Raw genomic sequence first — 26,757 nt, 5'->3', positions numbered from 1 at the left:
CATACCATCGTAAAATCCTTTACCTAATACAGCTTTTTAGCTTCCGAATGTAAAAGATCAAACTTATAAAATAAAAGTGAATCATCACAATCAATATCTTTCCCCTACTAGCTTTTTTCTTTCCCCCTGAAGAGAGAAAATTCGGGGTTTTCTCTGTTGCTTTGAGGATTGGCATTCCAATTTCGTTGACACAGCATTTTTTTAACCAGAGGCCTCGCTTTGGTCAACCTATGTTCCTGGTTATTTCTCAAGTCAATTTCGCACAGTAAAAAATGATAAATTGAAAAAAAATTCACTAACTCTTTATCAACTTTGTAGTATTCCATTATAATTTTTCTTGGATATTTCACTATTTCCTATACCACTTCTTTTAAAAGCAAGTAATAGTGAAATATCCAAGGAAACTGATAAACTAATGCCATCAAAATGAAAGACTAACTCAGAGACGGGGATATTTACATGAAAATATCCATGATTTCTCATACATTTGCGTCAAAGTTACAAGTACAGTCAATTTCAAAAGTTTTAGGACAAATTTGTGGCACCACTTATGCTTCTCAGGGGAATTTAGTATCATTTGCTTCTTTCGTAGTTTTAGGCTGCGCTCCGAAAATATCCCGCTTGTGAGTGAACATACGTATATGCACTCAAAGAGAGAACCCGAGCGCAAGGTAGAACAACAAATTTTACATTCTCCTTCTATTTATGTAGGATGTAATGATTACATGCATACTTTCACCGGTTTTCACCCTTAGTATCTATAGTGATTATTAAACACAATAATTTACGAGACCGCGGTGGCCTAGTAGCCAACGCTTGCTGATGGGATAGTGAAGATTGAGTAATCGGGAATGTCTCTCGTAAATTTTTTTCCTATTTACACTGTCAGTCAGTCAGTCAGTAATTTTACAGTTATATTCTTTTAATTATTTACAGTTTTTTTATCGCCGTAATATCGCTGCTATAGCTTTGTATGCTTCTATTAATTGTAATGCGGCTTTTAAAATTAGGAATTGGACAATAGCTAAGGTATCCTTTATCTCCATGGCTATGTTTTAGGGACTTGCGAAAGTGGTTAACCCGACGGCAAATAGTGGATAAAATACCGGGGTTGGCGCTAACGCATAGTTGAAATTCTGGCGAAAAGAGTCACACATAACGTTGTATTATTTGACACTTATTCTGTTTCGATTAATGATAGGTCGTACGAATATTCTAGCTAGTATTCATTCAGAACGCATTTACTTACGGTTCCTCTGTTTTGTGGCACGACTTGCTAAGTTATCCGTGTTTTTTTATTTACTATTTGTGATTCTATTTATCAACCTGTAGAAACCCTCCGGTGTCAATCTTGTTTATTTCTACTATTTGTGAGTAATACGATATCTTAATATTTCCTGGAGTACAAATTTGAGATTATCATGCGTTACTTTGTGCTATTTAACATTTCATCAAGTTTGCGTCGAAGAGCCTTTCCGTTACAGCGGTTGGCTTTTTGAGCGCAAGGTAGGAGCAAAGAGTGAAAACCAGGGAAAATATGAAGTAAATTCACGCGAAATAATAATTAAATCCAACATTAATTGAAGCAGAATGATAAATTTGCAATCACAAGTAAATATTTCCCGTTGAGTGCGTATATATTTAAGCACATAATATATATTTGCGATATGTGGCCAAAGGCAATAAAAGGAGTAATGGGTAGTAAATCCCTTTGAGAAGCAGAAGTGACTTAGATTAAAATTGTCCTCACAAATTCTATTACAGCCTATTTCTGATGGAATATGCTATCTCCGTGCAGCGTCGTACCACCGCATTCTTCGGTCTGGGTCGTTTGGCACAGCGAAAAAATATTTTTCTTATGGTTTAAAGGAGGTAGATTCACATCCCGGTACACAACAGTATACTTAAGGTTTTCTCCCTTTCATTTAAAATTTTACGTTTTATCTATTATTTATTTATACTCGAAATAACTTATACTGCAATGCGCTCCTTATGCAAGCAATGCAGATAGAATGAGGTCCACACGTTATCAACATGGCGTCGCTCGAGAAATGCGTTTTTGGCGCGGAATTCAAGTTGAAACTTCAAACTACACTAGGGGCGAAATTAATGATCGCTCAGTGGTGAAATTTTTTGATAGCTTTTTTTACACCCATTTAATTTCTGCATTTTTTCAGGGTTTTCTTCGGCGTCAGCTTGGGTGTATACAACAGTTTCACAGGCGAAGGTCGACCTGAAGACGCTGGCAGGATAGCCATAGCCAGCGAAACTGTTGTCTAGAAACAAGCTGACGCGGAAGAAACCCTAAAGAAGTGCAGAGATCAGACCATCGCCGCGGAAACCTACGTTCTAACACCCATTTAATTGTAAATCAAACACAACATTTGGTAGTGTAATCCCTTCTATTAGCGTTTCCCGTAAATATGAATATGCGGTGAAAAACCGATAATCAAATGAACTTAAAAAGTGGGAAAATTATTCGGAAAGTCCGGAAAAGTCACGACATTTCTGGTTGATGTTGCAGCGACCACTCATGTGCGTATGGGATGCTCTCTCGCAGATAAATGAGAAGAGAAGCACAATACTTCGATCCACCCCTGACTCAGCTGTGGGAGCACTCGCTCCTTCGAATTAGAAATTTAGGTCATGCTTAACTAATCGGGTTTCGCTGTTTGCATACACTTTTTGTGGACTCTCGATGAAAAGATGGCTGGATTATTACTTTTTGCTTTCTGATCGTAGAATTTCCGCAGCCAGCAGGAAGGTTCACCGGTGTTGTTGGAACCCTTGGGTTTGTTTTGACGACAATAAACTCGACTGAATGGGATTAAAACATTGAATATAACCATTTTTCGCCGAATATACTAATTCCATCGTGTCAGGCGAAACATTATGGAAATCCTTCATGCTGAATCAATAAAGGAAAGACAATGGCAGTTTCCACAATTTAATTTAAATTGCCTGCCATTGTCTTTCCTTTCTTGAATATACTGATTTCTTTGAGCTAGAATATTTTAGTATAAGTATTAAGAAACTGATATCCCTCATTATATATAATACCTTCTCTCCTAACAATAAGAATTGAAATTTAAGAATTATAAAAACGACTAATAAAGCTATATACATAAAGCCGAAACACTTTTTCCTGTTCTACTAAATAAGTCGATCGTTTGCTTTTCCGAAATGATGTATAGTAACACTTTCCTCTGTGCTGTGTTTACTGAAATATCATTCATTTCAGGCGTCAATGAATAAAATTCGGTTGCCTGACCTCTTTCGTATTTCTATTACAAACGGGGAGTCATGGGTTCCAGACTCTGGCCGTTTATTATTTATACACAAATATACATATATTATTATATGTGAGTGTATGTGTATGGATATACACTAATATACACACTATACTAACATATACCATATAAAACTCTGTGAGACAAATTAATCTGAATTTCGTCCCAGTGAACCCACGCCTACTGTCAGGTATATTGTAAAATGTTTACATTGAAGTATTAATATTTTTCTGTTCATAGCAACCACAGGCTGGAGAGTTAGCCGCGGTTTTTTATTTATTAATTTATGTCATTGCGGTTCGAAAGAGGACAAATAAGAGAAGTTGTCATGTTTTGATTTGAAAGTTTTTTTTCTTAAAGTCGTTTTAAAATTGCGTTACGACGTTAAAAAAATCACTGAAATTTCGTGACCATTAGAAATCCTAAGCAATGGGAAAATTGTTTTTATCATTTTATTTATTTAATTTTAATTGTATCCTTGTAAAACACGAGATTTAAAAAAAATAGCTATCTTATCTCAAGAAAACATGTACAACAGGAATATAGAACGCTGACCTAAATGTGAAGATAGTGATTACGGATAGGTGATGCATTAAATGTCCACCATTTGCAGGTTAACATAGATGGTTGGGTTTCAGTCAAGAGTGATATGAATATGTGGGAGGAAGTTAATGATCTGCAAAAATCAGCTCTACATAGAACGTCAGAGCTCTTCTGCTATTCTTGGAAAATGGAGCAGGAAACATTGTGACACTCTTTGCTGCCTCACAGCAGCCCTTAAGTATTTTCCTGCTAAGCATGTACGGGTAAAATTAATTTCCAGCGTAATGCTTTTCGTGCAGGAGTCTAGAAAATGCAAGCCATTCATTCTCAATGTTTCGTGAGCGCGCGTAATGTAGCCAGGGCAATGAAGAGAGAGACCTCCACCTTATTCTATTCCCATCATAAAGAGACTCGCTGAAGAGCTTGCATCCCATAAAAAAATCTTTCCACACACCTGTGCCAACAACTTAGACGCTTCTCCGGAGGCCGAAGCTGCAACTTCAATGCTTTTGCTGGAACATTTTCCACCATATTTCTCAAAAACAGTCGTGCCTTAGGGATTTCATATTTCGGAATAGAATAAAGCGAAAGATTAACTAGCACAGGCACGACTCCTCATGAGAAATGTGATGGAAAATATTCCAGCCAAAGCATTGACAGCCATCAGAACAGCGTCCAAGTCGTTCCTTTGGATAATTATTGCTCGTCGGGGGTTTGCTTAGAGGGCCGTTAAAATGTGTGAGTGAGTTGATAATCTGAAAAGGTTAATTCCAAATTCCACGCATACAAGTTATTACTGCCAAATCTGGGGCACTAATCATTGTGACATACTTGGCTGCTTCACTGCAGTTTGATAATAACGATATCTCGCCAGATTATGCAAAGAAAGATGATCGATAACAAAGGACGTCTTTACGACTGCTTATTTTGTTGCCATGAATTGTTTCCGAAAAATAGAAATGAGAATAAATTTTTAAAATTTGGCAATTTACTAAAATGGTAATGACTAAAAATGCGACATAGTACACAGGAAATTTCAAGATTCAACTTTACCCAAGCATGGGTTTTCATTCCGAAATATACATTTCTGGTTAATAAATTCTATCATTTATTTGAAAGTTGATTCGATTCAATAACGCCGAAATTTAAATCTTTAATCATATACTGCTAACGCTAACTACGTGAGATTCATTTGTTTGACGTGAATAGATACGGGGTGTTGGGTAAAAGTTAACCGTGGAAGTTTTTTCTACGCAAATGCCTATTCGACTCCGTCCTCACATATTCACATGAAAGTATTATTTCTTACTTTACAAACGTTCTATTCTTTTACAAGGGATCGACTTTTTCCTCAGCATTGACGTATCTCACACCAATCTACTTCAGGGCTACCCAAGGAAAAGCTGAAATACTAACAGAACGCTGTTAACCAAAACAAAAGACACATACTTCGCCTGGTTGCTATATTACTCATTTTTCTGCGAAAGTATCATTCGAGTAAATAAATAAAACCCTAGTGATGCTATCGTCATCATCTCTAGGCAACAATCCTTAGACGTAGTCATTCATTCATCCAGACATCTAATATTTTCACACCCACAAACTACATTTTCACTTTCGTCTTTAGTACCTGCTACATATATTTCATTCGAGGTTTTTCTTTCTGTTCTTGCTGCCTACTTACCAAAATAAATTTGTTTCTTTAATTGTATTTGGTAGTATATTATACAATTTTAGTCCCATATACATAAAACTCCTTTTTTACATCGTTAAATTAGGCTTGTGCATAGGGATCGAGAAACCTCTACGAAAATTAAACAACAGTTGCTCCTATATATTTTTGGGCTGTACCCACTACGCAAAAAAAAACATTTTTAACACTTTATCATCATCATCATCATCATCACTGGTCAACAATCCTAGGATTGGTTTGACGCAGCTCTCCACTCAGTTCTCCTATCAGCTAATCTTTTCACACCTACGTATTTCTTCTCTTTCACATCTCTCTTTACTTGTTCCATATATTTTGTTCGAGGTCTTCCTTTTCCATTCTTACCTTCCACTTGTCCTTCGACGATTGTCTTCATGTGGCTATCGTGTCTCAAAACATGGTCTGTTAGATTGTTCCGTCTTCTTTTAATGCTTTCAAGAGGCTTCTCTTCTCTCCTACACTTCTAAGGACATCCATATTACAAACTGGGTCTATCCATTTCATCTTCAACATTCTTCTGTAGCACCACATTTCGAAGGCTTCCTCTCTCGATTTCTCCGCGGCAGTCATGTCCATTAGGGTAGGCCGAAAAAAGGTTTCATTTCCTGATCAAATTTTCCCTTTGCGAGAAAGTTGCGAAATGATATCAGGATATAACTTCGTATATTGTCATCCCAGGTACTAATGGTGGTTGTGTTACCTCAAGGGCTTCCCAGTCCACCAAGTCGATATAATCTTGTGCATCGAACTTTAACTTTGGAATTTCGTATTTCCTCAATTCCTCACGCTGAGTTTTCCTAAATTTCAATATCTTTGTGATAGCTATTTCACGAATTTTCAGTTGGACCGTCAAGTAAATGGAATTTTAGAAACGATGATCTTCGCAGGAAAAAATGATTTGCGTTATGCGGGTGGTCTATACTCTAATTATTGTTTGAGCCATAAATTTTGTCAAATAAACTTAAAATTTCAATTTTGTAAACTATAGAGATATATGCACTCTTTAATATTATTCATTATCCCATATTAAATAAAATTAGTCTTCATAACCGTTTGATTTTTAAATAAGCCTGATTTTTTGCAAAATTTTAAACTTTAGAGCTCGGGCGGCAGTGGTTAATATCATCCGATTTGAAAAGCATTTTGGGTGCGACATCCTGATATCAATTTGAAACTCTCGTATAGGGAAAATTTGATCAGGAAAGAAAACCTTTTTTCGCCCCACCCTAATGTACATGACAGCCACGGAGATATCGAGGGTGGAGGCCTTCGAAATGTGGTGCTACATAAGAATGTTGAGGATAATGACGAGTAAGTAATGAGGAAGTCCTAAGAAGAGTAGAGAAGCCTCTTGAACACCTTCATAAGAAGAAGGAACAATCTAACAGATCATATTTTGAGACACGATAGCCCGATGAAGATAATCGCTTAGGAACAAGTAGGCAGCAAGAACAGAGAGAAAGACTTCGAATGAAATATATGGAACAGGTAGTAAAGACGAAAGTGAAAAAGAAGTGTGTAGTTGTGAAAATATTAGATGGCTGGATGAATGAATGACTACGTCTCAGGATTGTTGCCTAGATATGATGACGATGGCATCACTAAGGTTTTATCTATTTACTCGATAAGGAAGTCCCTTCTACCGAGTTGTGGAATCGCTGAAAAGATTGCAAACAACAAAAAATGACTGAGGATTCGAGAGTAGATGGTGAGAATAAGACTAATACCTACAATTTGCTAATAATGAAGTTTTGCTCCAAATATAACGATAAATTTATGTGTGTAAAGTTTATGTAGCTTTATAATATCTATATTTTACACGCATTAATGGCAGATTATATCAATTGAGTGCGTACTTTTTTTACTAGGGTGAAGTCCACCGAAGAAATAAATTCATTTCACTTTATTTTTGGGTGTGATTGAACAATATTTTTACATTTTTCGATCCAACTCTTACTTCTCGAGGTATTTGGGTCGAAAAATCACTGACCGCCATCATTTTGCAGTCAAGTAATTTACATGAGTAACTCATGCGCAGCGTGTCACCGCTTCTCAGCTATTCTTCGGTCTCGGACATGGGCATCGTGTGGTTCGTTGCTGTTCACACTCTTGCCAGCGATTCCAACACTCAGTGGAATCAGCATATTAGAATGTATTACTAACGCATCTTTCTTGCCGTCTCATTCAACAGAGTCGCAGTTCCGATTGGTATTCAGAGACCTACTATACTCTGTTCATTTCATCTCTGCGGGTGAGCTGGTGTGGCCAAAACAAGAGGAGATGAGGGGAGGGAAAGTTTCTCGACGTGTGACTTTCCCTTGGCCAATCAGCAGACAGTAGGTGTGGCCTCAGTGAGTCGATCTCAAACCTCCGCCGAGTGAACATCGTGAATCTGCTCGCGGAGCAGTGTTGCCAAACCTCACGCATCCTTCTTGTATGTGACTAAGCATGCCTTCCACCAACGGTGCCTCTTTCAGTGTGGTAGCTGACAATGTCACGGGCTTCTGTGAAAATATTATCCCCAATCCCTTCCAAATGAGTTTGCCGGGGCCAAAACACCTATGGCCACCTATGACTCACACGTTTTCAGTGACAAAGTAGGGCGGCTATGCACATTTGGCAACATTAATTTCGATTCTTCTCTCTCTCTCTCTCTCTCTTGTTAGTACCCTCCCCTATCAACGAAACTATCCGAGAGTGTCCGGGCTCTCACGAAAGCTCACCCGCAAACATAAAATGAACAGACTATAATCGGCTCATATTTATTACGTCCGACCGTTCGAAGTTTCCTACTTGCCTACCCAAGTCTCTTTTTTGTGGTTGAATTCACCTTAGTGAAAAAATTGCCCAGCTTGCATACGCCCTTAATAGGTCTACAGCCTTTAAATAGATGTTACTTCAAAACTCATGGTGATAGCATGTACCTCGCTATCATTTCTTTCAGAGGGACATGAGGAACATCACCTTAAAATCTCACCATATTCTCATACCCAACAGAAACGAAAAGATAAATAAGAGAGAATAAATAGATAATAATTTTTCCGAATGGATTGGTACTGGAATCCCAGTCCAATAAAGGAAAATCAATAAATAGGCACTTTGGGGGACTCAGTGGTAAAATACATCCAACGCGTACCATCCCTTTTGGTAAATGTCTGGTGTCTTATCACCCATCACCACATGACTGTTGACGCGGCTAGCTAAGATAATATGAATATGGAAGATGCCATAAAACATCAAAGCTATACACGAGAAAAACATATCGTTATCTAGTTGACCCAAGTGATTACAGAAAATTCTTCAGCAATTTAATGCAACTTTATTTAAATTACCCTTCATACGACGCTAAATAAGGACAGATTAAGGATAGTGAGAATGTAAAATACTGATCTTTGATAAAATACAGGGGCTATTAAAAGGGGGTCAGCCATCGACAGGGAGACAAGAAGATACGAGCTTCATTTTCACCAAATTTATGCTCGTGAAGGGTGGCTGAAAATCAAGGAGCGTCGAACACTAGCAGCGCTGCAAACCGGGTGGAAAATTTGGAATCGCTGTGTTCCATCCTATTACAACCACAACAGCATGGCTCTGCTCAGCGATATCCACACGTGGAACACGCGACATGGAGGAAACAAATTTCTCCATCCCAATCCATAGGTCCTCGCGTATGGTGGCATCATTTATTACATGCACTTTGCCCGCTCATTTAACGCCCTCTAGGATGACCAGAGACGCGACTGGTCAAGCACGAAGGTGATCCGACAGCTGGCAAAAAAATACTATGTGGCCTAGCTACATAATAATATAAATTATCTATCATCATATTATTTTTTTTTTGCTGATGACTGTATTTCTTCATTTCCGTATCTATAACCTTGTAAAGAGAGCCCTGGCCCAGAGGAAGAGGGGGTCGGATTGTGGCCTCATCTGGGCCCGGTAAAAGAAATAAATCATATCAAATCAAAATGAAATGAGGGGCGACCACCGCATTCCACATCTCGATAAGAAAATCGAAAAAAAAAATCCCGAGATCTGGAATGATTAGTCATAATGAGGGAGAGAATGAAAGAACAAAGACGCTGAAAGAGACTGATACACCAAGTGTATGTGCCTGCGGATGTTTGTATCGGAAAATTGGAATTGAAGGTGACCGACAGCTATTTTTGACGTAATAGAAGAGTATTGTGCACAATAGAGACAATAAACGCAAAAGGAGACCATCTGTTCCAAAATTTAAGCTATAAATAAAAAATAAAAAAATAAACTGCATTCATTTAAAAAAATTGCTTCAAGACTATACTACGTTAGTAAAGGCGCTCTCTCATATAACGGCTAGTTCCAATGTTGATTACCTCTTGGTAAAGAAATTAAGTATATCAGTTCCAACGACCTTCAACGGTGATACTTCCCTACGGTGATATTTCAAGGGGGGGAAAACCTACGTCTGCTTAGGTCCACAAGTGGCGCCAAAAGGACCACTGATTAAGGTCCATCCGAACTACCCTCCACACGTACTGACCGTGAAAAAGTAATTGAAAAATATCTGCCATCTCTTGAATTTGAACCAGACCCTCGGAGTGGAAAGTCAACGCTCACATACACTGGGGAAAAACGCCCTCGATAAGAGACGGAGATTATTTGATAGGTGGTCTGCCGGTGACAGGGAGACAGCAGGAAAGTAGCTTCATTTCCAGTAAGTGAAAGGAGACCATAACTTCCCTCGCCTAAATCAACCACTGATTTGTAGGAGAACCTTCTTGGGCACTTACTACCTTCTACTCCCGTGTGTTTGACGGTCACTGTCGTAAGCGAGAGCTTCTCAAACCTGTGTGAGTGAGTGCGTGCGTCCCACGCGGACATTTGTTCCTTGGAGCAAATCCGCGAGGTGTGTGAGTGAGAGCGTATTTTTCTTAATTTTATGGTTTTATCTATTTTTTGTGTGTGAGTGGGTCACTGTCGTAAGCGAGAGCTTCGCAGACCTGTGCGAGTGAATGCGTGAGTCCTACGCGGACATTTGTTCCTTGGAGCAAATCCGCGAGGTGCGTGAGTGAGCTGCGCGATTGTTTAATTTCATAGCGTTTTAACATGTTTTCCGTGTATAGCCCCCCTTTTCAGCCTTATAGGTTCTCACCCCCACTTTGTCCACCAAATAGTACAGCCCTGGGGAATTAATTTTCTTTCAACTGTTCAAAGGCCGTCGTTCACTTATATCATATCTCAATCACTTATATTATAAATCAACCACGATATCGAACTGAGAAATCAACAGACCCGTCGGAATCGTCGACCGTAACGAGGGAGATAGAGCAAGAGAAAAGAAAATGAAAGGTACGGAGCAAGATACCTACTTACCACAGTCAAGTACTTTTTACCAGTACAATTACAATTTCCTAATAATTTTGTGACGTAACACTGCGTATTACGCACATAGCCTGTGTTTTTTTCTTTTTCGTCTGTTGCTGCTCCTCGTCTGGACACAGCCGGGAAGATACCTAGTGATAAAAGCATACGCAGCGACAGGGCCCATGGACATTTCTCTCATTCCTTTTTTCCATCTGTTTCCATTTTGCTCTCTGCCGACACTAAGGAATTGTATTTTATATTTTCTTCATTTTTGCTATTCAAAATTTTCTGAGAAAGCGGGCAAGTAGTTTTATCTTAATTTTTAAAATATATTTTGTTCTCTTGAAATTATCCATTTCGAGTGACCGTGTATGTAAGCTACAATTGTCCAACTTCGTCCTCCTCCCTCGTGTTCAGCCTGCATTGATCCCCCACTGACAACAGTTATGTTTTTCTTGAACGGTTATTGCCGGAACCTCGTGGTTTTGGTCACAATTTTAAATACAGGAATGAGATCAATTCGTGTCACATAGTTATGCTCAGTTTCTAAATTGCATTTCTTTTTAATAGAGCGATCTGTACTTCTTCCCTCCAGCAATTTATAGTATCGTTTACCTGTAAATGGGGAAACCCTCCTATAATTTCAATTTTCGCAAGAAATATGACTAATCATAGTAAAATTGCTTAGTTATCGCTATTTTTAAATTATTAATACAGTTTTCTGTGATTATTGACTGTGGAGGAGTGGTGACCAACATCTTAGGCCATTTGAACTATCACCGAAGGATAGGAAGCCTAGATCTAAACACAAGGCACCGAAAGAACAACGGCTTAGCGTCCCATCCGACGGACGATAACTGTACTTGAAGTGACTTGCACACAGCACTGAAGCCAGTGAAAGATATCTCAGAAAAATATCTCTCATCTCCAACGCTTGACAACGAACCCACAGGGTGGGAAGTAAGGTTTCACCAAAGAAAATCTTATTTATGCCTTAAGTTTGATCTGAAAATTATTTATAAGGCAAGAGTAGATAATTCCAAAACCGCGCTGAAAACACCCATTGATAACTGGAATTTGCCTATTGTCAAATGAAGCTCGAGCCATTGAAATACCTATTACGAAACGAAAGTATAAATAATGGATTCCAACTGTAAAAACTTTCCCTTTGTAACGTTTCATCCTCTAAAAGAAGTATATTTTCTCAATTCCAATTTCCTTTCTCAAATATTTTTTTTATTTCAACGGGCAGAGTCGTCCGTGATTGAATGGTTTCAGCCAGAAGAGGTTTCACTGCGCGTGAAATGTAACTAATGTTACGAAAAAATTGAAATGGATGACTTGAGCACAAAGGCTGCGTTCGAAGAAGCTGATGCATGATGGACGCACATAGCTAGCGGCATGGTAGTTCACTTTCTCAAGATGAACAGTGGATACGAAACCCTAAGGCGGGCTCGCGGGGTTAGAAGGGGGAGGACAGGAAGGAAAAAGGAAGGAGGCGCCGCCATGATAGGAGCCCGACGACGCCTACTGGGACGGGATAGGGAAGGAATGGATGGGACGAGGAATTCCGCACCGTTACAAAGGCGGGCGGGTCCTACCATCAGCGAAACCAGGAGAACCATTACTGTGCCAGCGATTTTAGAGGATTATGTATGAGGTAGAATAATCCAACGATCAAATCGCTAGATTCTCATGATGAACAACCAATTATTCATTCAATTCCAGGTGTCATAAGACGTAAGCACACCATGTAACAGATGCATATGAAAGCAGGTATGTCATGTGTGGCCAAACAAGATTCATGGGCCTTCGCCCGAAACATTTTGCTGAACATGCGCTCCCGCAGTTGACATTTGCTCGTAATTTTTGTCTCTAACAACATACTCTGCGGGAGCTCCCTCTCAAGCCACTCTCATCACATACGGACCTCATGACAGATAAACATGATTAAGAGGTTATATTTTAAGTACATATGGAGGGGTTCCAAAAAAAACACTCGTTGAGAGCATCAATATTTTTTTCTGAACATTGTTAAGCTCTTGTGGCCAACATGAGTCCAACAGAAAAATCACAAGTCCTGAGGAAGCGAATTGTACATTTATTTTGCAACAGTCAATAAGATAGCCCTACCTCAAACGATGAATTGCATTTGAGGAAATATAAATATAACCTTAATTAAAGTATTCTTTCTCCCGAGGTTTAAAGAAAACCTGTAGTTACGTTATCCGACATTGGCCAGCACAAAATAATTATTCTTAGTATTAGATAGATTTATCTAGCATCAAATCTATCAGAGAGACTATGGAAAAAGTAAAAATACGAAACAACGGACAAAACACCTCTCTTTTACAAAACCGTCCCCGCCCATTGCTCCATGCGAATGTCCTCCTTAGAAAAAAAATATTTAAAGCTGCTTCATCTCCACATTTCCCCTTCAGGCGTCCCCTCCATCACCACTTGAAATGGGTGAAAAAATTAGATTTACAATATTATTTTCACTTCAGAAGCAATAAAAGTTATTGTGATCAATAGTTCCTCTTCTTTTCACTGGAAATAGATTTGAGCTACGCTTCGGAAAGGTGGGTCGTAAAAATTATATCTCAATATTCCAAAATCACAGATGCTAAAGATTTTGATTTATTTGAAATTTCGTAAAAGTAATGGATACGACCGTTTTTGAAAGAGAATATTGCACTCTGAACTCTAAAAACTACATTAATATAATATAAAATACAAAAATTAACTGATAAAAACAATTATACATGATTATGAATATTGCTACCTTTCACAAAGTGAAACGTGATGTTTTTAAATATATACAAAAAATAACCCGTACAACACACCTCACCGGTGATCTTTAATGACACTCCGTAGACTGTAGGCGAACTTCAAATTCCTTTCCTCGAAAAAGACAGGGACACCCCCTGCCATCCGCCGTAGAGGCCTTATACACCCTCGCACTCCGCTTCAAAATTCGTGTATGTGCTTTTCTAGTCAATGCAAAGCCAACACCCACAGAATAATAATTATTTAGCACGAGTAAACTCTACCCAGCAAGTGCTATAATAGACTCGTGTCCGGGGGCTTTAGTAAACCAGCCATCTACATAGTAATATAAATTAAAATGAAAGCGGTCGTTGGAGCTATTTGACCACAAAGTCCCACCTGATATATTTTTTTACTAAACAGGCGATCAACAAATTCCTATACCTATAGGTTCCAAGAAATCTTAAACTAACTTTGCATCCTTAAACTCCAGGTCCAATTGTACTGCATCTGTTCTCGATTTCTCAAGCAATCATAGCCTAGGACCTAACCTACGAGTCTCTACCGGCCGCCAGCCTACTTCTACCCATTTTTGAGCCAAGTTCAATATGATGGCCCTAAATAAAGCTCAAACGATACATAACATGTTTTAATGAACTTAATTCTTACATTATGCATAATTTTTCTCTATGACTTACTTGTAAAACCTGGACGGTAAAAAACTTACTTGTAAAAACGGTAGACTCCCGATTATCCGGCTGAGGTATATCCATGTTGTGGATTATCCGTGCATGATTTTCACTCTCGCTCAATATTGTCCGCGATCTTAATAAAAAAAATTAAATCGGAGGCAAAATCACCGGAATTACTGCATTTGAATGCTAGGAAACACCGGGCATATTATTTCCATTAGAATCCCCTTCGTACAGCGGAACGGCGCTAGCTGCATTCACGGGAGCTCCGCGTTCCTGCTTTCCAAGCTTCGCAGTGCGCGATCGCACTCCGTGATCACGGAAACACGTCCCACAGCAGTTGCTACCTGAGCAACTTGTGCGAGACGCGGCTAAGTGGCGTGGTGCCTGAAAGTGTTGTTTCCGACGTCATGCAGTTGCAGTGGTTTTGAATCATTCGTGGAAACTACTTTTCTATATCCGTGATCACGCAGCCGCCGATGCGTGGTTTTTGAAACTAGGCCTTACATGGAGCATTAATAATTCCAGAACAACCTTGTTATCGCCGCTATAAAGATCGCGGGTTGGTGAAGAAGGCTCACAATGAGTCCCGGAAGCACTCTAAAATGACAGAATAACTGCATTAGTAGTAATATATTGTTTGTTTTACGTAAATTATGAACAACACAAGACATTGGAGTGAAAGTTTGGGTTATCCGTGTTTTCCGATTATTCGTGCCGTACATCCCCATCATTAGCGCCGATAATCGAGAGTGTGCTGTACATCATACCGCTAAACCCAAATTAAGAAAAGTTATTGTAAGCATTTAAGATTTTGCACTTCGACATTGAGCAATGAATAACCTCAGCAGCTTCACTTATTCGCAATGCTGCAAGGTATTTCGCGGATATAGTCGGGCAGTAAATTGGAGCATCGGACACCACCTGCCAGTCTCCCTCGAACGCCCACGGCTGCACAACTCGCGCATGTAGTCTGCCGACACCTCTCAGACCACCATTCGCTTTCCTCCGACAGGAAACCCTTCCCCCGCCCGCCCCTGTATATTGATCCTAGTCCACCCGGTTACGGAGTCCGTAGTGGTGGTGGGGGTGAGGGGGGTTGGGGTGGTCGAGGGGGAGAGAGGGGTAGATCGGCTGGGAAATTTCCACTGCGCTTCGCTCCTCCCCCAACTCCGCCCATTTAAACGAAATCCCACCCTCTTAACACCACCAGAAAAAAGTCACCCCTTTCCACCACCCCTCATCAAAGGACTTTCACCCCAAAGAAATAAATTAATGAGAGGTTGACAAATAAGCCAGCAGAGAATCTTCCGGAGTTACACAGCATGAGATGATGGTTCAAACTAAAATTAAAAAATAGGAAGCTACACATCAAAACGCTTCAATGGTGGTAAAAGGATTTTTGCATCACGTTCTCTTTTGCCACCCCTATGGCCACCCATGTGACCTAACAAGGGGGTCTTGGTTGTACTCTTCTCAAAAAAAATTGTTCAATTGTTTACCCAATAACCGCGGAAAATTTCACCAAGAAATACAGATTTTTCTCTCCATTGAAATTTTTATCTTACAAACCTCATCAGGCAAAATCAAACTAAGTGTTTGGACCCACATTATGACGTCAAATGGTGAGCATTATAAAATTTGGTTTTCCTCCAACATAATTCAAAGCCTTTTCTGATGCACGTTTTTTAATAACATTCGGCGTACCACCCTTATAGGTGCGGCTTGTCACCCGCTACATACGGCATAGACGCCGCGAGGTAACGTTTCACAGAAGTAATTCTTACAGCTAAGAGAAGAATGATATAAGTATACGTTTTTGTGCGTACGTCAGAAACGTAACTAGCCACCATATTCACTGCTAAGTTTAATTGAAAAAAGCAAAAATGGGACAAAACATAGTTATTCTACAAAATGTGCGGCTTCGCTCCCTGATTTACCCTAAGCCTTAATTGAAGCGAAAAATTCGTATGCGTGTTTACTACCTCTCTCTATAGGGTGTTAATATTTCCTTAAAATGCTAAGCACACATATATTTGCTACTTTTATGCATACGAAAAATAATTTTACAATAGATAAATGTTATTATTCACACTAAATTTAATTGAGAGTGAAGTTGAAAGCATGCAAAATCCCAAAGGAAAACAGACAATATTTTCTGACGCATTAGCCAAATTTCTCCAAAATCGCACAACTTCATGTACTAACCTAAAATTTTATACCAAAAACCGACACACGATTAACGGGACAGTCTGTATTAATTTAAATAATCGTTTGATATTAAAAAAAAAGCAACCGTATTTATCGGGAGGAAAATAATTTGCGAAAAAGACATATGAGCAAAACCGGTTAACTAACACTTAAATCCTAAACTATTTTTCGGCAATATTTTATATAACAAAAATTTTAATTTTCTTTAACACGGCAATAATTATGTTATTAAATTATTGAAGTATTCTACCGACTAATGTTCGCAAGCCTTTCCACCGCGGAAAGGTCGCAGCCCAAGGGTAACGGAATAATTACGTAGCACATTTTTAATTAAGCAGACCTGTTTAAATCGATGAAAAAATGAAAATTGTTCCCCAAGACACTGGAAGAAATGCTTTTCTATGAAGAGCATCCACAACGATAAATTTACTGCGATAACATACATTCCTGTACTAGCGTAAAGCACGCCGATTAGTCCACCGGCATTTACATATTGAAATTGAAGGCTTTTAAAAGACCATAGGAGGAGGCACAGGAAGTCACCCCTTTGTTTTTAACTAGACATCATTAGGAAAATATAGAGAGAGACCGTCCCACACTGATAGTTGAGCGCCTTATCTCGATTTCAAGTACGATGAAACGGGGTCAAATGGGGTCATTCACTCGGAACCTATATCGAATTTGATTTAAAGAATTTAATAGACTAAAGAGAAAGTTAAGTCACGATAGGAAACAAAATCTTCCCCAATTCTTCACAATTTTGATATAAAAGCACAAAATTCTCCTCCAACTAAGTTGTTGACGTCACTAGCGTTTCGGCTGATTAACCTGTTCAAAGAGGACCGAAGACCGAATGAAAGAGTCGCTCACGAGAGTGAAAAACAAAAAAGGAAGGAACCACGCAAAGCGGATGATTATCTGAGACGCGGTAACACGCTCGGGAGGAGTTTTTGACGCCAACAACTTATCACCATAAGGTTTGAATTTCCTCCAATTTCCGCCGTCAATGGCTGAAGAAGTGGCGACGGATTGATCAACTAAGAAAAAACCCTTCCTTCACTGCTCAATCTCCAACACACTAGATGGTCGATAGAAGTGTTGCAGGAGTCCATTGTGCCGCTGTCCCAGCTAGGGAATGATGAAAGACGAAAGAGGTGATATCTTGAGGTCTTACCTCTCCGCTGAATTCAAAGAAAAATATAATTCCGGCTGAACCTAAAGCTTATAATTAAAAACTGATACCCAAGGGTGATTGATGTCGAGGGTGGGAAGCAGAGAGAAAAACTGCAGAGGGGATGAATGGACTGATGCTAAAATGCCAGGAATGTGAAGGAAAATCTTAAAATTTCTTCAAAAAGTAATTGTTTTCTAATTTTTTCCTTCGTACCAGCTTCAGTGCCATTGCCACTACATACCGAGAAGGGTATTATTACAGAGATTCTTTCAAACAAGTAACATTCAATTCGCGTGGATGTTGCTCTCTGGCATGATTAAGCTATTGTCGGGAATTAGCATAAAACAAAGGGGATTACTTAATCATCACAAGGCAGCCTCCAGGAATATTCACCGTAATAATGAGCTGATCAACGTTTCATTCAATTTTCATGTATTCATTACGCTACCAACCAACAAGAAAATAAAGTTTTTAAAAATGGGAAACACTAATTGACTCAAATGAATGAGAGAAAATACAAACGAGGATATAGCTTTTGTAAATATGGCTAATGGGATGAATTGAAATTAACAACAAGGACACGAAAAAACTAGAAATGGATGTTCCTCTTGAACCCCAGAAGGATACACGGACTAAAAATTTATAAGTGAGTCTTAAAAAATTGACACCGTTATGTTTCTCTATGCTCTTTAGTTTAATCCTGCTAAGACAAGGATTGATTTAAGAGAACAGGACGCAAAATCGCTTAGGAGGAAGAGTGTAGTTTCCATTTCAAAGTCTCCATTTATTAATGGGATACCTGCTATCCTTTCTAATTCGAGTAATTTCAATATTTTTCAAAATTATCAACAAGAATTTAAGTGAATTTTTTAAGGGGAAACCCATAATTTTTCCTGCTTGTGACGCCTGGAGTGCAGATGAAAGAAAGTAGAGAAAATAAAATGATTTCACAATTTCCCACCAAACGATTGAAAAACTGATGAAATGAAGAAAAAAATACACTAAAAAGTTCTTTTCACATAATAATTGGCGTCTGTCTGCTACTGATCAATGCATTCACCTCCACCCCTATGAGTTTATCCAATTATGCTAAACAATAATATATACATTTTTGCTATCCCTGCCTCATAAAATTCCTAACTATAGTGCAATAAATATTTTCGGAGCCGCTATACTTTTACTTGCAGCTCCACTTTCAGTCCTTAATATGATGCATCACCCTCTCCTAACCTTCGTATTTACTGCTCTATCATCGTATCTATCATGTAGAAACTCTCCGACTAGAGATCTCAAATGCAAAATGTTCACAGCCAAGAAAACACTACGGCGAAATTCTATAATTTAAGCTACACGAAATACTGACATATTGGGTCTGCATTCTATACCTCAATGGTGGAACGAACATTTATCCACTGTTTCTAACAAGGTACATAAAACATCGGCACAGATCAAACAATTCAAATGCCTAACCCCAATATAAGTACGAAAAAAATTGGCAAATACCTTGCTGGTTCCACATATGGACAATTGTTCCCATGTTTTTTCTGACCTAACTGGTGAATTATATCAGAAATTACAAATACTTTTATATTCTGTGATTAGATATATAAATGATAATAATATCTGGCTGCTTTTAACTCCTTACTACAGAAAGTTGCAGTGGTTGAAACCCCAACAGAAAACTTATTCCTCCTATTCGTGTTTGTATATAAAATCTTGTCATCCAAAACTCCTGATTATCTTTATAAAATGATTATATGTCACCAGAGTGAAACTTGTAGAATAGTACGAGCTAGAAGACGCTTTAAAATTCCGAATTGCCGAATACGGTGTACCAATTGTCAACCTTAAACTCTGACATAAGAATATGGAATGAAATACCGGACGAAGGTGTTAGCTGTAACACTGTAAATCAATTCAAAATGAAAATGTTTGCGTATTTACTTGAAAAATATAATTGTAATTAAAGTATTGTATATATATATCATTAACACTGTAAAATTGTATTTTCACTTTTGCTTTGTTGTTCACTGCTGAGACTTATTTGTAAAATGTGATATGTTCCATAGGGCAAGCTCCTAGAACAATAAACTTATTAAAATTATTATCATTACATCCCCTGAAATTTTTTCGATGATTTTAGAATGTCTAATTTGTCTCGAAAAAAATTAATCAAGGAAAGATTCGCCCCCTTAACAAGGTCCTCCAGAACATCTATGCGACCCTTAACCTGCAGACAGCAGAAGGAATAAAACCAACAAATCTCAGAGGATCTCAAATGGCACTCTCACAGCTTGCTTGCCCCATCTCGACCACACATTCAGTGGTATCATCCATATTAACGCATATGGCCTGGATAAAATCCGACTAAATTTCAATTTGCCCTAATAATATTATGCACAGGAAATTAACGGATAATTCTTGGAAAAATATAATTTTCGCTGAGTATGACGTCCAGAGGATTGATAAATGCTAAAATTAAAACGAATATTATGAAAATACATCAATGTGAGCGGTTAGTATTCAAATGAAGTGAAATATCAAATGGGAAGGAAATGAATCCTTTTCAATAATTGGCGTTCGTCGAGTACCGACCATTTCATTGACCTCCATCAATTTTATCAATGATCTGACACTTTCCTCAAATCACCAAATTCCTGTTTCCAGTGCACCTCTTCCTGGAGTTTCTCTACCCTTTTAATGTACTTATATCTTCATTTTCAGTCCTCAGAAAATGTTCTCCGTAATCAATGGTCTGTCTGGCAAACCATCACCTCCACAGCAAGATGACGGGCAAGGAGGAAAACCAACAAATCTTGGGGGGGGGTCCCCCAAAGGACTCTCTCGGGCTCATTGCTTTCTCGTCCCTTTTGGGCCACTAATTAAGAGAGATCATCAATCTCCATTTGGTTCGACGGATGGACAACACAGCCGGCGACTGGAGAAATGAAAGTTAAGCTCTCAACGCATCCAAGTGGGAGAAAATAAAGGTGAAATCAATGAGAAGAGATCAACAGATACATCCGTCTAATTACATTTCACTTACTTATCTATACGCTGAAGCATTATTTCATGCGAGACATAACATTATCATACTAAAGATAAAAGTGCTAATAGAGAGTAATGAGTTCTAGAATGTAGGAACTAGTATTTTCCTGGCATATAGCCCTATTTATTCCCGACTTCTCTACCGCGTAAACGAGATTTCCGACGTGCGGAGACCTAAGTATGATTATACACCCAGGCGAAGATACCAAATTTCCTTGTTGAAACGAAGGCAGCAGCCGCATAACTTGTTGGATGGGGAACCCATGCAGACATCATTAGCAGAAAATCTTGAGTTCATTCATGAAAATTTTCGCATCATCTAAAATATAGGAAAGAAATGAGCATAAGTATGTTGATGAGAGATGGACAAAACATGACTTCGTGATAAGGTTCATTGGCAATAACTTGTTCGAATGTCTACGGGAGCACATAACAATCAGAGAAAAACTAGCCGAGTCTCGCAACTTCGTATACAAATCTCGTAAAATAATAGAAAATAATCAGAGACATTTAGCCATTGCTACCCATATGATGAAGTTATGCACAATTATCACGAACAATTAAAAACGAATTTCAATTAAGATTATTTAAAATTAATCAATAGTATTTAAAACAGATGATGCACAAAGATGATGAGACGCATATAAGTAGAAATATTTTCCATTCATGGGTATATTGGAGTATAAGAATATTCCAGCTGTTTCTAAAAAAAATGCCTGTCCTTATATCCTTCCAAAGAATCTACAGCAAGGTCTTCTTTCCCGAACTAGGGGCTATTTTCTTTATTCTCTCTCAACATTCTTAAATGTACGACCCAGGTAAGTCCAATGCCAGAGCACGTTTTGAGAAACTAGGCCTCCGATGAAATTTCCCAATAATACTCAGCAATTTGACTCAATATCCCGAATAGAATTGACCTTTATGTGTATCGATTTTTCAATGTCTTCGTAATTTTACTCGCTCTGAAAATTTACCGTCTCTATTCGGATTTCCCCGTTACTTTTTGAAAGGAATAACAAGAAAGGGGTCTGTATGGAGGAACAAGCAGCGATAATGAGGCGAGATAACAACGCCACGTCGCACACAAGCCAGTCATATTCTGAAGGTGACACCGAAGACCCTTTTGCCTTTTTGCCGTACCTGGGACGAAGAGGGAACTTATCGTGGAAAAAAATCGCTTCTCGTACCAGGAGATCAAAGGAGTGCAGTGCCTTGGGCTGGAGGCTTGAATTTAATCGCTTCAATTCCATAGTAAGGAATTTGTATTCCATGCCCCAACACCATCGTGCAATTTAGTTTCTTTGTGTTCCGCTACCGATGAAGTAAATCAAACTCAATTCATAGCGTAAAAAACTAACCAGGAAACTCTATCATTTATTTATGATATCAAAAAATGATATCAAAACCACTTGAGTTGTTATTATCATCGTACTTTTTTTTATCTAAGCACTTAATTATCCTCGTTATGCAACTAAAAATGCTTCTTTACAAATTATTAATTATTATCATTCTTGAAAAATCACTAGGAATTGTTTTAAACAACTTTTTTAATTATTTCCACCAGAATTACTTTCATTGGTTTTTCCAATTTAGTAACGTGAGGTCTCACAGACCGCTACTCAAATTCAGTTGAAAATGTATAACAATAACGTTAAATTTTAAGTTGTTTTGTCCTCATTATACAAAGTTATGACGCTCACGAGGATTATAGATAGTTTGAAATAGCAATTTTTAAAATATTCATTATTTTAGAAACGCAGCGGTCTCTCAGAGCGCACGTCACCCGTTAAGGGTTAATCTATTGTTTCCAACGGACCTGGAAATAAAGTGGGGTTCCAATATGTTGCTCTTCATGCGCTCTGAAATATATCAATTCTTAGTTGCTCAAGCAATCTCAGTCTAGCGCGAATCCTCCGTGCATCGCGTGGTCCACTCCTTTAAATTAGTCCAACCCAAAATTCATCCCTTCATACCCATTCGACCAGACCCCCACTGGAACCACCAGGCCGGAAGATATGGATGGAGAAGCACATGCACAAATGTGGAGGATGGACTTGCGAGATGGAAATGAGGGAGCAGAAAATAGTCCCTGCCGAATCAACCCCTCTCCACTTCACAACGATTACTACGAGGCTAATCTCAATGGCGGTGAATTAAGGCCTCGCGTGCCAACCTCAAGGTCGCGGCTTCGATTTGAATGAAGAATTGAAGACAAGAAATAATGGACAGTTAATGACATTTGGCCATCTTCAACTGTACATCAATGAATTCGTAAGCATTCTGGTGGCCTTTGTAACATCAATCTTGAGATTTTAGTACGATACGTTCAATACGCCAGGTTGTAATTTTGTTAGAGCCCATTTCCTAGTCTATATCGTGTTAGGCATGATCCAACTTATCTCCAAGTGATATTCTCCCATCCCCTAATCCTACCCCCCACTCCCTCTCCACCCTTTCCTTCTCCTCCTCCCGCCCCAGTGGTCCCTCTGATCCGTAACCTGATCAATAATGGGAATCCTGTCAACAGATTCGGTGACAACGATTCTTTCTTCGACTGCACCCCGAGATCCTCATAAAACTCTCCACTCAATCCCACTCCTCCACAGAGACACTCCCCCTCGCCTTCCTCCCTCCCAGCTGACTCCTCTTGCTCTATCCTCTTCAATCTCGCTCCCTCCTTCCTCAAATTGAGTCTACTCTCTCCCACCCTCACTCGCAGAAAGGAGACTAACACCGCGCCCAAGCTATCAATCTTTTCTCTCACTTTTCATTGATGATATTGGGATATAATTTACTGCTCAAAATTATCCTTCAAAATCAAGGTAGAACAGAAAATTACTACGGGAAGCAAATTTAAAATCCAACGGCTAAATTTTAAATTCGAATATTATCTATAAACACCAATTTTAAGGCTGATAAAATATCAATGAGTACAGTCACCATACAGATTGTGTGATTGAGTATTAATTCAATTTGCCACTTAATTATCGTTACCTATTTTTACTTGCTGCTTTGACATTAGAAACGAATAAGTATAGTTTACAGTATGTAACATAAAAAGCCAGGGATACGGTAGTATATCGAACTAATGTACAGCCTTTCCCAAAACCAATCTTCGATCTTTAAAAACAACTAAAAAACTCAAGGAAAGGACTGCTTTTGAGACTGAAATCAAGATTAAGATAAAAAATCAATCTTATTTTTTATTTGATTCAAAGCCTTTGGTTATGATATAAAACATTTGCTTAGAATAATAATGCTAGTACCTATAATAAATTGATTTGACATTATTTTATTAGAAACATTAAAAATGAATTTTTTCATCTATTTCCTAAATGAAATTAATATTCACTAGATATTTTTCTAAGGTCTCGCATTGAAACCGCTTGTGGTCTAAGCTGGATTACACACGAAATTCTTGGTCCAAGTGAGCTTCTGCCAGTGACTATCGACGTAAACTGAAGTTAAGGTTTCAAGGTACTTGCAAAACGCTAATGAAGTGCATTCATAACGGAACGTCTCAAGTTTCCAACAAGCTTATGTTCTTCCGCACATTATTACGAAAGTAAACAAGTTGAAAACTGCTAGAATGAACTCAACTGTAGACCTACCAAAACACCACTACCACCTGGACGTGGTTTTTGTTCTATTTGATAAACGAATATCCCATTACACAAGAGCCTCGCGGAAATAGTGGTACACAGTTGATCTTAACACCTAGGAAGAGAGCCACAAAAATTGTTGTGAATGTCATTGTCATGTCAAAAATTTTTAACTGTAAAATTCTTTTATCTCACGTCCCAAACTATTCTCACTGGATAAATCCCATTTTTTCATTGCATATCCAATGTTCCTCAGAGTGAAACAGTTCTGTAATTTTTGCGGTTGCGAAGGTTGGGACTGTATGGATTTTCATTTAAATCAAGGGTCTACATGTTTTGCTGAGAATCAATCCCAGGTCAAAATTATCCCACTGTTTATGGATTTCAATTTTCGCCCTGTCCACATGGGATTTTCAGTATATTATTCTTTTTCTTAAATTTTAAAGTTGTTCATTTCGAAGTGATAACCTTCAGCAGTGTGTTCTGCGACGGTATAGCGATCTAAATATTGAAGTCTGATAGTCTGCGGATGTGCTCCTATTCGAGTTTTGATGGTTCTTCTCGTTTTACCGATATTAATGCAGTTACACGTTTTGCACGTGGCCCGAAAATCTCCCTCAGTTTTTAATTTGTCCCGGCCTTTCGAGCTCCTAGGGAGGTCTCATATTTTGAACACAGGTGCAAAAGTAGTTTCAAAATCAAATTTCATCGAAATTCTGGATTTTTTCGTGGCACCGTTTGTGCGAGTGTAAGGTAAAAATAAAAACTTTTTTTAAGATTACTGCTCATCGAGGTCAATTTCACAATTGGTTGTTTTGCTGAACTTCCTCACTTACTCTGAGATAGATCTGTTGATTCCGATAGCTTTACCATAAATATTCTTCAATTATTAATAAAAATTATTGATTAAATTATTTATTTATTAATAAAATTAATAGTGGACAATTTATAATGACTGTAAAAAATAGAATAATCTGTTCAGATTTCAATGTTTTCAAATGTCATCAATTTAGAGTAAGTTTTTCTTAGCACAAACAAAACACTACACTGTTGATGAAGTCTTCACGGGAAATCAGCCGGGTCAGGACGGATTTCGCTGCCAACGTTTCAATGGCCTTCTCTGCCATCGTCCTCAGGGCGAAAACGAATTCATTCAGGCATTCGCCCTGAAGACGATGGCATAGAAGGCCATTGAAACGTTGGCAGTAATGTCGATCTTGACCCGGCTGATTTCCCGAGAAGACTTCATCAACATGATTCGCCAGGAAAGTATCAGATCCTTCACCAAAACACTACACTCACAACACAAACTAATGCGCAAAATAATAATTGTTTTGTATAGTGGCTGGTAGTGGTGGCGAACTTGGTTCAGAGGGACGGCTGACACGCGCCTCAGGCGAGTGAAATAATGTGAGATTCCCCAGTATATTCAATTGATCCTATAGATGATTCAAATCCGTTTTAGAAGGTGCGAACTTTTAAACATAGTTTCTAAAACATCGTAGATCTCGTCGACCACTCGTGTAAAAGGCGTGTAAAAAAGAAAAATAAAGACTAGTACTGACCTCGTCGGGTGGGATGTAAGCGCTGGGCCCATGGACCGTTGGCTTTGGCACTGGAACTCCCCGCTCCTGAAAGCAAAGAAAAAAGGGACGAAAGTGAGAGAAACGCAAGAGATAATCTAATCCTTTCGCTGCTGTTCAATCTCCGAAAACCTTCTCCTCACATGCGGCGATTAGGTTAAAATGCGTTTCGTGGGTCCATGGAGCAGGTACTTCAATAATAGACGTGGTACACCCTCCAAAGGGTCGCTAATCCGTTAAACGATTTTGTTAACTTTGCTAAAAACGTGGCTGCGGACCATAGAACCTCTATGATGCGGACCACCGGAAAATGGCCATTTTAGCAAATTTAACAAAATCGTGTTTTTCATCGCAAAATCACGGTTCAAAAACGTACTTGATTGCTTGATTGGCAGGAGTGCGATGCAAACAATCATTTTTGATGATCGGATTGATTGATTGATTTTCAAATTGCAGTCAGAGCGATCACTTTTCGGGAGGGAGGCCCCCTAGTAGGGTCGATGAGACGGTCCTGCGAGGGTGAGCTCATCGAGGATAAGGTCCTGGATTATAGGGACCTTCGAAGTGCTTCGGCGAAATGCACAGGCGGGATCGCGAGAAGACGATTAGAAAATAGACACAGAATTCAGGTGTCATTCTTCCCCCGAACTTTCAGGGGTAGCCATGGTTTTTTCAGTGCATAAAAAAATGCATAACTCACCTGGACAACTGATTGCATATTTTTCTTTTTCAATTTCTGTATTTTTCGATCTTTCTGCATTTTCATTGCATAGTTTTTCTCTTCTTCG

At 38.7% G+C, this 26,757-nt stretch overlaps 1 protein-coding gene across 1 annotated transcript in view; it reads right to left on the bottom strand.

The window, feature by feature from the left end:
- Positions 1–26,757, bottom strand: part of LOC124160437 — a 535,587-nt gene that overhangs the window by 195,285 nt on the left and 313,545 nt on the right. Inside the window, exon 2 of the mRNA XM_046536290.1 lies at positions 25,952–26,017. Coding sequence (XP_046392246.1) covers positions 25,952–26,017 — 66 coding nt within the window. The remainder of the gene's footprint in view (positions 1–25,951; positions 26,018–26,757) is intronic.

Source organism: Ischnura elegans, chromosome 6 (genome assembly GCF_921293095.1).
Source record: "Ischnura elegans chromosome 6, ioIscEleg1.1, whole genome shotgun sequence".
Lineage (NCBI taxonomy): Eukaryota > Metazoa > Arthropoda > Insecta > Odonata > Coenagrionidae > Ischnura > Ischnura elegans.
The sequence above is the reverse complement of the archived record's forward strand: the minus strand, read 5'-3'. Positions and strand labels throughout refer to the sequence as shown.